The 12,574-nt window shown below is 55.7% G+C and overlaps 1 protein-coding gene across 3 annotated transcripts; it reads left to right on the forward strand.

The window, feature by feature from the left end:
• Positions 1 to 7,052: 7,052 nt before the first annotated feature.
• TMEM235 (transmembrane protein 235) lies at positions 7,053 to 12,574 on the forward strand. Of its 3 annotated transcripts, XM_014483154.1 has the most exons (4): positions 7,053 to 7,230; positions 8,625 to 8,705; positions 9,230 to 9,367; positions 12,333 to 12,574. In XM_014483154.1, the coding sequence occupies exons 1-4, from the start codon at positions 7,053 to 7,055 to the stop codon at positions 12,572 to 12,574; spliced, it is 639 nt and encodes a 212-aa protein (XP_014338640.1). The 3 variants fall into 3 exon arrangements, with proteins under 3 accessions (XP_014338640.1, XP_014338641.1, XP_014338642.1); XM_014483155.1 differs by lacking the exon at positions 8,625 to 8,705; XM_014483156.1 differs by lacking the exons at positions 8,625 to 8,705; positions 9,230 to 9,367.

Genomic DNA, 12,574 nt, shown 5'->3' on the forward strand with positions numbered 1-12,574 from the left:
CCTCGTTGGGAAAAACTTTAAAAAAAAAGAAAAGCATGTTTTTTTATGTTGTTTTCAGTCTTGCAAGATCATAAATGCAATGATGTATGAGTTTCAGCCCCAGCACAGACTAAGCAAAGAGTTGGAGCAAAAAAAGCATATGGAACACCCACTCCAGCCCCAAACTGCCCTCTAACAGGATGCTTGCCTTGTGGGCTTGGGCTTGGGCCTGGCGCCTATTGAATTGGAGCTGCAGTTTCCTCACCAGTCATGCGGGGATCCTAGAAGCTGTTCAGCCTCAGCTGGCTTTTGTGTGTGTGTGTGGCAACAGGATTTTCATGTAAAGAGGAATTGGGACAAAGCCCTCAGCCAATCCTAAGATTCTGTAGTGTTGTTTTCTTATCTTGTTTGAATTATTTTGCATAACAGGATAAACTACAGTTAAAAGTGAGCACAAAGCCTTTCTTAGTCACTGGGGACACCAGTGTGAACTTTAGGTGGATTTGGAGACAAAGTAAGATAACAGGAAATATCTGGCAGAAACTGTCATGAAATTGCTGCATGGTTAGCCAGCCCTGGTGAGCTGGAGGGCGCACACTGGCTGCTCCTCTGCGAGAACAATGCAGTGGCCTGAATCCCTTCTAAACGACTTGGCTCAGAGCTATGGGGACTTGGTGCGCTGTGCAGATGATCTGTCAGCCCTGATTGGCTGTGTCTCCATTGCTCCACATCTGCGCCATGTTCACAGCATCGCCTCCGCAGCAGTCCCCTCCTCTCCTCCCCGAGGCCGGCTCACACAGGGCTGAGGCCTGATCTTCAGATGATAGATTTTATTTCACCATCCTTCATGAAGTAAAGCTGCAGGGTGGATTGTTACTGTCCTGTTGGAACCTCTGGGGGTCATCTGGGTAGTTGCTGAAGAATAAAAACTACTTCATTTCAAACACTGCAGACCCTACTGGGTTTCTTAAATATTTTTGGCTTTTCGTGGCAGTCCCTTAGCTTGCCAATTGATCAATCCCACCCCAGTGCTTGGGGAGGGATGTCCTTGCAGAGTGACAGAGCCAGCCTTGGGCTCCTGCAAGAGCCACTTGAGACAAGAGCCATTTGTGTCATCTGGACTCATTGCATGTGTGAACCAGCTGTGAAAAACGCACCTCAGACATGTTTTCTGCCATATCTCAGTAAATTGAATTTTTCCCTCCAAGTTTGGAAAATACTGCAGTGGCTTTTGTTATGGGGAGAAAAAGCATTTCAGCCTTTATATTCATCTCAGCCGCTTATTTTTTATATTTGTGCCAATCTTTAAATGAATAATAACTGATCCTTACAAACTGGCATTGCATAGAAGCTGAGAAAATGTTTTTGCTCTTTCTTTTGCACGATGGGTAATGCTGCAGTTTGTGTTGTCAGGTTGTGCTGTGGGGCAAGGCTAAGCTGGCACTGACCCCTCAGACCATCTTACAGATTTCCTCTTCTAGAAACTTATATTCTTAAAAAAAACATATCACTGGGCTTTAATGGCTGCCAATGTCCGGAAAGTTTACCAGACATCCATTAATGAAGCTTTAGGCCCTTACTAAGGGCAACAGCTTCAACTTTCTCAAATATGTGTCTGCCTCTCTGATTCTTCCAAGTCAGTGCGAGTCTGGAAGGGTTGTAACTGGTGGTGAGAGCTGTCAGGTATGGCGAGATCAGAGCCAGTGGACAGCCTGGGGAATTGGGATCCTCCATCCCCAGCGCTATGAAAGATGGCGCACCAGCCAGCCATTACCTGCAAGTTGGCACTCCTTTGGGATGTGGACCATTTGCAGGTTGTACTCACTTAAAAAAAAGTCAACAATTGCCAGTGAAGTCTATTGGGATCTTAACTACATTTTTTGGATGCAAAAGTGGAGATTTATAAATAGATGAAATAGCTTGTCCAAGATCATGTAAGTAAGAAAGCATTCAGGTTGGGTTTGAATCCAGGCAGTCTGACCCCAGAGCTGGCCCCTCACTCACTAGTGACACTGCCCAGCCTTGGGGGCTGGGGCTGTGGGCAACAGCCTGGCCCCAGGGGGCTAGTGCGGTAAACCATCCCCATTCCTTTTTTCAGACAACTTTGTTTTAAAGGTTCTCAGTACATATATGAACTGATACCTTTCTCTGGAGTATTGCATTGATCCTCACTGTACCAGACTTTAGCTTGTTATTTTGAACTAAGGTTCACAGGAAGTTGTAAAGCTAAAACAGGTTCTGTGTACTCTTCACCTAGATTTCCCAATTGTAACTGGTAAAATGTCTGGACTTGCTTCCAGCACCTAGGGTCTGAGCTGAGAGGTGAGCGGTGCAACCCAGCAAGCTCTGAGCCAGGCTTTCCATTGCAGGGGAGTTCCTGTCTCGCCCTGGGTGAGTCTGGCCTTAAAGCAGAGTCAGTCAACTGAGCCGTAGGTTTCCTCTGCACTGGCTCAGCTTCCAGCATTTCAGCCAATTTTCAGCTGACTGGGACCAAACTGGGACCTAGGTTTCTGTGGCGACTCCACTTGAGGCCCAGGGTGGTGACATTTATCCATCCATTTGCTTGAGTACTTAGTTTTCCGGGTGCTGCGTCCAGGGAGCTCGCGAGCTCCTTGTTCTCTGAATGGTGGGAAGACAGGCCACCTAGTATCCATATGAGTGCACCCAAGGGAGCAGCAAGAAGAAGACAAGGAACTCTGGGAGCATTCTGCTTGTCCAGGAATGAGGACGAGGCTGCCAGATGGATAAGGAAGGAACAGATGTGCCCTGTGAAGGACGGGAGTGTCCATTCTGGGGACAGCAAGTGCATTCTGTGATGAGGGGAAGTGGTGGCTTCCTCCCGTTTACTCTTAGTCAGTCACTGGACAGATGCTTGTGCATCCAAGGTGACCATAATAAGCCCTTCTTAGGCCTGTGAGTCCTGGGAGACGAGAGTGGCCAGTCACGTGGCTCCCAACCTGCGTGTCAGCGCTACCCAGCTGAGACCCCAGTCATTTGAGAGCCCTTTAGAAGGGTTGACTTTGACTAGAACGGTGTCTTGAGAGCCTCCCAGGATGAATTCACTTCATAATGCATGCTGAGTGGAGGAGTTGACGTGTAGGGAAGGACGATTTAGGGAGGTTCATTTTCTGTTGGAGGATGTTTGCCAAATGCAGTGAGATTAGTTGTAGTGTAGCTGATGCTGAGCTACTCTGAGAGTAATTTCACCACTGGTTTCAGCTGCTTCCCAGTCCATTGCTGGAAGCTATTTATGGCATCATCACCCTGGAGCAGGAAGTTCATCCCTGGTCTCAGGCATCCTGTTCTTTCAGCCACTGTAAGTCAGTTCAGTGTAAATTTAAAGAGGCCTGGAGACGTCCCTGCTGGTCCAGTGGCTAAGACTCCGTGCTCCCCATGCACAGGGACCCCGGGTTTGATCCCTGGTCAGACAACCAGATCCTGCAGTTCAGTTCAGTCACTCAGTCGTGTCGACTCATTTCGACCCCATGAATCACAGCACGCCAGGCTTCCCTGTCCATCACCAACTCCCGGAGTTCACCCAGACTCACGTCCATCGAGTCAGCAGCCATCTCATCCTCTGTCGTCCCCTTCTCCTCCTGTCCCCAATCCCTCCCAGCATCAGAGTCTTTTCCAATGAGTCAACTCTTCGCACGAGGTGGCCAAAGTACTGGAGTTTCAGCTTCAGCATCATTCCTTCCAAAGAAATCCCAGAGCTGATCTCCTTCAGAATGGACTGGTTGGATCTCCTTGCAGTCCAAGGGACCTTCAAGAGTCTTCTCCAACACTACAGTTCAAAAGTATCAATTCTTCGGTGCTCAGCCTTCTTCACAGTCCAACTCTCACATCCATACATGACCACAGGAAAAACCATAGCCTTGACTAGACGGACCTTTTTTGGCAAAGTAATGTCTCTGCTTTTGAATACGCTATCTAGGTTGGTCATAACCTTCCTTCCAAGGAGTAAGCGTCTTTTAATTTTATGGCTGCGGTCACCATCTGCAGTGATTTTGGAGCCCCAAAAAATAAAAGTCTGACACTGTTTCCACTGTTTCCCCATCTATTTCCCATAAAGTGATGGGACCAAATGCCATGATCTTCATTTTCTGAATGTTGAGCTTTAAGCCAACTTTTTCACTCTCCTCTTTCACCAAGAGGCTTTTGAGTTCCTCTTCACTTTCTGCCATAAGGGTGGTGTCATCTACATATCTGAGGTTATTGATATTTCTCCCGGCAATCTTGATTCCAGCTTGTGTTTCTTCCAGTCCAGCATTTCTCATGAAGTACTCTGCATTTAAGTTAAATAAGCAGGGTGACAATATACAGCCTTGACATACTCCTTTTCCTATTTGGAATCAGTCTGTTGTTCCATGTCCTGTTCTAACTGTTGCTTCCTGACCTGTATACAAATTTCTCAAGAGGCAGGTCAGGTGGTCTGGTATTCCCATCTCTTGAAGAATTTTCCACAGTTTATTGTGATCCACACAGTCAAAGGCTTTGGCATAGTCAATAAATCAGAAATAGATGTTTTTCTGGAACATCTGCATTCCAGATCCTGCATGCTATAGCTAAAAAGTCCCACATGCTGCAAAGACGATAGAAGATCCCTCGTGTGGCAACTAAAACCTGGCACAGCCAAATAAAAAAAAATATTAAGAGCAAGAAGAGGCTTGGCTGCAGCCCTGTTGCTCTGTCACACATAATTGGGATTTCTTCCATTAAAGTTCTCATCTGCTCCCGATTTCAGTGGAAGTGGTCGATGCTGGCTTTGAAGAGGCCTCAGCAGCCTGGTGACAGGCTTGGTGCTCACAAGTTCGGGGTTGCAAGTTGATGAAAGGAGGATGAATAATGATAAATAATGGATCATTCTAAGAGGTGCCTTTTCAGAACTGGGCTAGGGTATAATTTGAGTCCATTTCAAGGGAAGTAGACTGGCGGAATTCATCAGAGTAGCCCCTCAAGGACTGATACCAATTGTCTGGAGACAGTCCAATCAGTCACTGGCACATCTGGGGTTGAAACCCTGAACCAAAGCTTTGAAGCGATGGGGTGTAGACTGCTCACCTGGCCATCTACACTGCAACAGGAATGGGATACATGTCTGTTCCTCTATGGAGAGGCGGGCTCTGGAGGTACAGTGGCCTCAAACAGCATTCAACATGCCTTGACAGGGGATGCAAACGAGACCTTTTCAAACAAGCTCAGGCGAAAGGCGGGGAGGAAGTGTGTGGAGTGTGCAGCCACAGGGTTCCTCTAGTTCTCCCTAAAATAAACACTGTCTCTCAGGACTTGCCTTGCAATGCAGGGGACGTGGATTTGATCCCTGGTCGGAAAACTAATAAGATCCCACATGCTGCAGAGCAAGTATGCCTGCAGTACTGAAGCCGGTGTGGTCTGCAGCCAGTGGACAGCAACGACAGCCTGAGAGTCCATGTGACTGAGGAGGATTCCATGGGCCACAACTGAGGCCTGATGCAGCCAGGTAAATATTCAGAAGAACAACAACAAAACGCCATCTCTCAATTGTAGCTTAAACACACAGAAGTGGCGTCCCTCTTTGTCACGTTTGGGTCATTACCTTCTTTCCCAGCTCCACCCCCACTCTCCCCTGGTCCCCCAGTCCCTTCCCCCATCCCCAATTTTGTAGACTGCTGCTGCTCCCAAGCACCTGCTTTTCTCTGTCTGCCTGCTGGATTCTTTTACCCTCCAGGCCCAATGCCCGCTGAGAGAGGAGGGCCTCTGGCTGGCACCCAATTTCCAGGGCGGGGGTTGGGGGAGGGCTGTCAGGTAAGAGGGTACAGAAACTGCCACAGCCAGGATTACCCCACCCTATCCCCACCATGTGCCCCAACCCAGTCTTGAGTGTGGTGTGAGAAAGATGCGTGGCTGGCAGGATACCGGACAATTCTAGCCACTGTGTCTGAATGCCCCCTGAAGGATTATTTCAATAAGTTTGTTGGGACTACTTCTACTTCCTGATGATATTGCTCAAACCTAGAGAAAAGGGGGCCAAAATAAGCAAACACTTGGAAATGAGAGCCCTGGCATGACCCTAAGTGGAGAAGCTGCTGGTGGTCTGAGAAGGAGCACCCTCAGTGAGACCTCTGACCCCATCTTTGCCCTGCACTGGTGGAAGGGGCAGCAGTGGAGAGTCCAGGGACCTGGAGTGGAGGACCTCCCATCGCCCAAAACTAAACTCCCAACAGCCTCACCGTGACAGCCCTCCCGGCTGCCAGTGGGGCCCCTTTGTGGCTCCTCTGCCTCCTGCCCCACCAGCACCTGCCCCTGTCCTCGGAGAAGCTTTGCTAATGGTTGTGAGCGAGTGATGGACAGGCAGAGGCTAGCCTCCCAGGGCATTAGTAATTGCAACTAATAGGAAGCCAGGCTCCCTTCTGTAGCCCCTCACAAGCCCACCCGCTTTATCAGGAACCTCTGGTGGTTGATCCTGGAGACTGATTAAGACCCACACAGCTGGGCCAACCAGCAGCCAAGTGCTCCAGTGTAAGGGCTGGAGGTTGAGGGGGGAGCTGCCTCCCACCATTCAAGCTTCCTGCTGAGTCTCCACCAGGGCTTTTCTGGCCCCACCCTCCCGCCTCAGCTTGGCTATTTGGGAGCTGAAGAAGCCGAGGTTTAGAGAAATTAAGGCTTTTGCCCAGGGACCCGCAGCCAGGGACGCTGGGATTTGAACACAGCGCTGCGCCAGCCCTGCTTCCTCCTCCTTCCCCTGGGAGGTAGCTTGGCGATCACAGACAGGTGGGAGTTACTTGTGCACCCGAGGGGCACCATACCCGGAAGAGCCCACCTGCTGCTCCTGCTCCCCATTCCCGGGCCCCCTCCCCGGCCCCGCTCCCCAAACCCCCGCCCACCCCCACCACACCCCGTGCCCCTTCGGTAGACCTACTCCCTCAGGATCCCTGAACCCCCTCTCTTGAGACTCTCTCGGGTCTCTCCGGTCCCTAAGTCCCGGCTTCCTGCGCTGCCCCCACACCCCAGCCCCCAGCTGCCCCTCACCTCCTGGCTCCCTTGGCTCTCCTACATCCCACTCCGCTCGGCTCTGGTCCTGGTATCCTGACCGCATGGCGCGGCTGGGTGCACTGCTCCTGGCTGCTGCCTTGGGCGCGCTGCTCAGCTTTGCGCTGCTGGCGGCCGCCGTGGCCAGCGACTACTGGTACCTCCTGGAGGTGGCGGACGCCGGCAACCACAGCGGCCACGGGCAGCTCTCCTCCCACTCGGGGCTCTGGCGCATCTGCGAAGGTACCGGCTGTCCCTCCCCCATACAACCCTTCCCCTCAGACTTAGGGGGCCGCACCCCTCCCCAGAGCAGCGCTGAGAAGACACCCCCTCCCCCGCCTGTCTGCCCTCAAGTGTACATACCCCTTCCCCCCAACTCTCTCCCTGACAGTCTGGCTGGAGGAGGGCTCAACTCCCACAGTCCAAGGATAGGAAGTGAAAAGGAGGGGCCCAGGGTGGCCCCAGAAGGACCCCAAGAACTTTCCAGAGCAGGCTTCCTCCACAGTCCCGTGCCCTCACCCTTTGGGGGCCGGTCTTGTGTTCCAAGCGATGGCACGTCACTTGGCAGGTGGCAGGACATCGAGGGGTGACCTGGGACCTTGTCCCTCAGCCTCATTGGTCAGACGGGGAGAAAATGAGGCCTCTGGAGATGCGGGAGTCGGGGTGGGAGGAATGGGGCCGGGGGAGGCACGGGCAGGCCTGGCACCCAGGGGCGCTCAGCGCTGTGCTTGTCACTCATCTGCAGGGTCCCTGGGCTGAGGTAGGAGCCCGTGTGTCAGGGGGAGGCCCGAGTGTGGGAAGCTGGGGCCCTGGCAAGACCAGGGTTCCTCATCCCAGTGACCTGGAGTTGTGTCTTCATTTCCGTCCAGGGCTCAGTCTGGTCCCTGTTCCCTGTCAGGCTCAGCCAGGGCTGTGGCGCGGGGCCCCTGTTCCCCACACTCCCCGGCCTGGCACAGGGAAGAAAACAGGAGCGCCACATGGCTTCAGACCTGAATGCAGAGAGGCAAGGGCTCTGTCCCGTTTAGGGAGGGGTGGGCTTCCACACGCTCCTCAGCTGGGGGCCTCACCAAGCTGGGACCAGCCTGGGGGCTTCCCCTGCGCAGGACATGCCCAGGGTGGCAGGGATGTGTGGGAGCATGTGTAAACGTGTGTGTGTGAGAGAGAGAGACAGAGCCTTCCTCAGAGCTACCGGGGAGGAAGGAGAGCGCAGTTGATTCCACCGCCCCACAGACAGCCTAAGGCTCCAGGCGTTCCCGACTTGTGCATGTGTGTGCGCCCTAGTGTGCGAGAGCCGGAAAGCCCATATTGCATGCCCCTTTCTCATGCAGGCATAGCCTGGCCTCCATGTGTGAGCAGGCCCAAGGGGGGCCTGAGGGCATTCTCTTTGCAGTGTTTGATATTTTTCTACAGGCCTCCATGTAGATATTATTTGCACATCATATAAGCAAAATGAAAGGTCTTGAGCCCTCCAAACCCATTTGAGCCCCAACTCTGAGTTCCAGGGGAGAAACTGAGGGCCCTTGGCCCGGTGGAGGGTGGTGAGAGTCAGCAGCCCACCCATCTCTGAGAAGCACGGGGGGTGGGGTATACCCAGCAATATCCAGCCCATCAGGCTGTGCGTTCTTTCCACTTTTTAGGGCACAACAGCTGCATCCCCCTGATCGACCCTTTTGCCAGTGAGAGCCTGGACGCCTCTACTTCGGTGCAGCACCTCATCTGTGAGTGCTGGGGTGGGAGTCACGCCCTCCTTCCTTGACCTCCAGGCAAGGCTCAGAATCCCTCCTCCTAGACCCACAGAACTGCTTCCAGATAGACCCTGTGTTGCCCAGAGGACATTTCCATAGTTGCTTGAGAACTTCTCCTGACTGGCCTTGGCCCCCCCAGGCTCTGCTGTTAGCTTATAACCACAGATGCTGGACCCCCAGCCTGTCTCGCCCTCCCTGCGCATCTTCTGGATTCTCTTTTATGTTCCCAAATGGGTCTACTCAGTGGGCATCTCCCACCTGGTGAGTTGAGGGGCATGTGTCTGCTGCCCCTGTGCCAGGGAGGGTCGGGTGGTTACCATGGAGACATCACAGGGAATCAGATGGCCCAGCTCCTCCTCCGGCCAGGGCCAGAACAGTCCCACGTGTCCTACGAAGGAGGACGTCCAGGCACACAGGGCTCTGAAGTGCTCTGCTGAACCTCCCTTGGGGGCCCGGTCTGGCTCCCTGCCTGTTCCCTGAGCCCCCTCTCCTGGCAGCGCTGCACCGAGCCGTCTTGGTGGTCCTGCCTGTGAGCCTCGTCCTCATTGTGTGTGGCTGGATCTGTGGCCTCCTCAGCTCCCTGGCCCAGAGCATCCGTCTGCTGCTCTTCACTGGCTGCTACTTCTTGCTGGGGGGTGAGTCGGGGGGCTGTGGGGCTGCAGGTCCTGGGAGTGGGGTGTTGCCTGTCTCACTGCCCCAACCCCTGGCTGCTCTAAGCCTAGGCCTACCCTGGGGATTGAGCTGCAGCAGGTGAGGTGCCCTGGGTGGCACTGGGGCCTTTGGAGGGGCAGGGATGCTGGGGCCAGAGCCAGGGACGGGGGTCAGGAGCCCTGAGTTGAGCTGCCGGGAGCAGGAGGCACAAGGATCTCTGAGGTGAGCCCAGGACGTACCCTGCTGGACCTGCATGAGGGGGGTGGGACCAGCCCCCATCCATTCCCCTTTCCTTCCAAGACCGTCCCGGGGAGGGGGCAACATGGGTAGGGGTTTGGCATCAGCCAGGCAGGGCTGAGCATTAAGACAGGGTGACACAGGGGCTTGGATTCCTTGGCAGTGACCCCCAACCGAGCCAGGTCCAGACTTTGACTAGTAACAGCGCAATCACTGACATTCATGTAGCCTGCAGGCACTGGGCCCAGCCCTCCCTCAGGGATGCAGAGGCAGACGCAGGCCCTCGGGTCACAGCTTCCTGCTGAGATGTCTGGGGATTCCCCGAGCTCAGCAGGAAGCTGGTCCTGAGATCCTCATCGCTGCCTTTCGGGGCCATCTGTCCCAGCCAGCCACCTGCTGTCCCCAGCTGCCCAAGGCTGGCCGTCATTGACCGTGGGCTGGAGGCTCCTCGGGTCAGTCCTCAGTAGCCCCTCCTGTCCAGGGCCGAGGCCTGAGCCGAGGCTGGCATCCTGGGCTGGCTCTCCTGCCAGGGCTGCGGCAGGAGGACCAGACCACACTGGCCGGGGCTCCCTCCTGGGCAGGCCTGCTTCCTCCCCAGGGGCTGCTGGGCCCTTTGGGAGGCTTGGTCAGGAGGGAGTAGGTGCCATCTGCCAGGGGGCCGAGCCGCCTAGGTGTGTGGTTCAGAGAATGAGAACAGGAAGAATCAAAACATCGGCCCTAGCCTGACCCCAGAGACTGTGTGTGTCCAAAATCCAATTAAGAGGACCTTGGGAAGCTACTGAGAGGAGTAATTGGGTGGGATTGTAACCAGGAAACCTGGCGGTGACAGGAATCCTCAGCATTGCCCTGGGACCCAAGGCACCGGGCCAGCAGGCAGAGGGAGAGCCTGGAGGCAGCGCCAGGGCCACTCCCCTGCTCCAGGGAGGGCAGACAGTGGGCCGGGTTCCAGGACCACCCCGTCTGCTCCCCTGTGCTGGGGCTGGACTGGCCGCACCTCTGCTTTCCTTGCATGGCAGGCTCCTGGTTGAAACAGATCCCCTGGTGTCACTGTCAGGAGCCTGCCTGGGGGGCTGCAGTGGGGCCAGGGCCCCAGCTTTGGGGGCTCGGAGTCAGGACTGTCACACCAAGGGGACCTTCATGAGGCCAGATCACCCCAATCCCCCCCATTGTCACTGCAGAAGAGGGAGGGACACGGAGGGTTCTAGGTCGCCGCTGGCTGGGCCCTGAGCTAGGGGCCTGGGGGCACATGGAGCCTGGGGTGATGAGTCCCATGGCCATCACCCAGCTCAAGGCTCCAGAGCCAGCCAAGGGAGAGGCCTGAGTCATCTCAGGAAGTCTGAGGTTCAGAGCAGTCTGGCAGGAGGCAGACCTGGGCGCCTCAGTCCCCAGGAAGAGTCAGGTGTTCCAGGTCGGGGTCCAGCTTGGGAGCTTACTCTGGCAGAGCAGCGGGTCCTGCCCAGAGCCAGGCTGGACGGAAGTAGCTGGCAGCTTGAAGAGGCGTGCTCAGCTGGTGGGGCAGCCTGGGTGGGGGTGGTGGGGGTGGGACGGGAACTTGGCTGGGAGCTCTGACTGCTGTAGGCTGAGACAGAACTTCTGTTTCTGGGGCCTCAGCTGCACAGAGTTCCCTGAAGAAGCCTGAGAGATGTGTTCAGCGTCCCCACCCCAGCTGGGCACTGACCCCAGTCCCAAAGCCCTGCAGTTGATTTGGCTTCACAGCTTCCCACAGCCCTAGGCTGGTGGAGGCCAGTCCGTCCTTCCCATCTTTGGTCAAGTGAGGAATCCCAGAGGACCTGAGTAAGGGGCAGGCAGTGTGGGGAGCCCAGGGTCTGCCCCTTCTCTGGGTCCCAGTGAGATGCAGACCTAGCCCCGAAGGTCTGCCTCGGGCCTTACCTGGGCAGTGTCCAGAGGGAGCACCATGCACCCAGGATGTGCCTTTGGAGGTCCCAGGACCCCACCTACATTCCCTGCAGCTGGCACCAAGGGCAGGCCTTGACATCAGCCTGCAGCGGTGGGACAGAGGGCGGCTCTCTGGGCTGGTCCCCCCGAACCTGGGTGGACAGGCAAATGTCCCAGTGCCCGGCTCTTTGCTTGCCCCGGCCCTCCAGGGTCACCATGCACTAGGTGCAAGCCAGTCTTCTCCCTGCAGAGATGCAGGGTGGGAGGGAGGAGGGTGTCCTCGCTTGGGGACAGACCGGAGTCATGGGATCTGTAGGAAGGGCCTGAAACTCAGACCTGGAAAGGGGACAGGGCCTCTGGAAGAGGGACTGAGCAATGGTCAGGAGGGGAGGCTGTGGGCCAGTGAAGTGGGGAGGGGAACTGCAAGGAGGAGGGGGCCAGAGGTGCAGGTCAGGGGCCTGGCTCAGGATGTCTGGCCAGAGCCCCAGAGCTTCCCACGCTTCCCGGCTGCCAGTAGAGGCCACTGGCTGTGTGTGTGTGTGTGTATATAACTCCAGGGGCGATTGGAGGGGGCTGTGTATTCGGGGGCATTTATGTGAGTAGGGACTACCTATTGGGGGTGTAGGTAGTGCTGTTTGCAAGGGGTTTTTGTAGGATAAGGTCCTGAGGTTTCAGGACTGAATTGGAACCTCCATCCTCCCAAAGGCCAGTGGGCACAGGCCATGTCTACAGGACCACCGTGCCAGGGGTCCCAGGTAGGGCAGGTGCCCTCAGCAGGCAGATGCACTGAGTGGTCACTCTGCACCCCCTCCCCAGGCGCCCTGACCCTGGCTGGGGTCATCATCTACATCAGCTACTCACAGCTGGCCTTTGCGGAGACGGCCCGCCAGTACGGCCCCCAGCACATGCAGGACGTCCGCATCAGCTTCGGCTGGTCCCTGGCCCTGGCCTGGGGCTCCTGCGCTGCGGAGTCACTCAGCGGCGCCCTCCTGCTCACAGCGGCCCGAGGCCTCAGCCTGGGCAGGCAGCCGGGCGCCCCCCACTCTGTGGTCATCTGA

This window comes from Bos mutus, chromosome 19 (assembly GCF_027580195.1).
Source record: "Bos mutus isolate GX-2022 chromosome 19, NWIPB_WYAK_1.1, whole genome shotgun sequence".
NCBI lineage: Eukaryota > Metazoa > Chordata > Mammalia > Artiodactyla > Bovidae > Bos > Bos mutus.

Excerpts from the sequence above, each read along its gene's own strand:
- TMEM235 (XM_014483154.1), top strand. The coding sequence starts at position 7,053 with ATGGCGCGGCTGGGTGCACTGCTCCTGGCTGCTGCCTTGGGCGCGCTG. Across the intron at positions 8,706-9,229 it reads TTCGGTGCAGCACCTCATCT|CGCTGCACCGAGCCGTCTTG; the intron begins GTGAGTGCTGGG and ends CTCTCCTGGCAG. Across the intron at positions 9,368-12,332 it reads CTGCTACTTCTTGCTGGGGG|GCGCCCTGACCCTGGCTGGG; the intron begins GTGAGTCGGGGG and ends CCCCCTCCCCAG.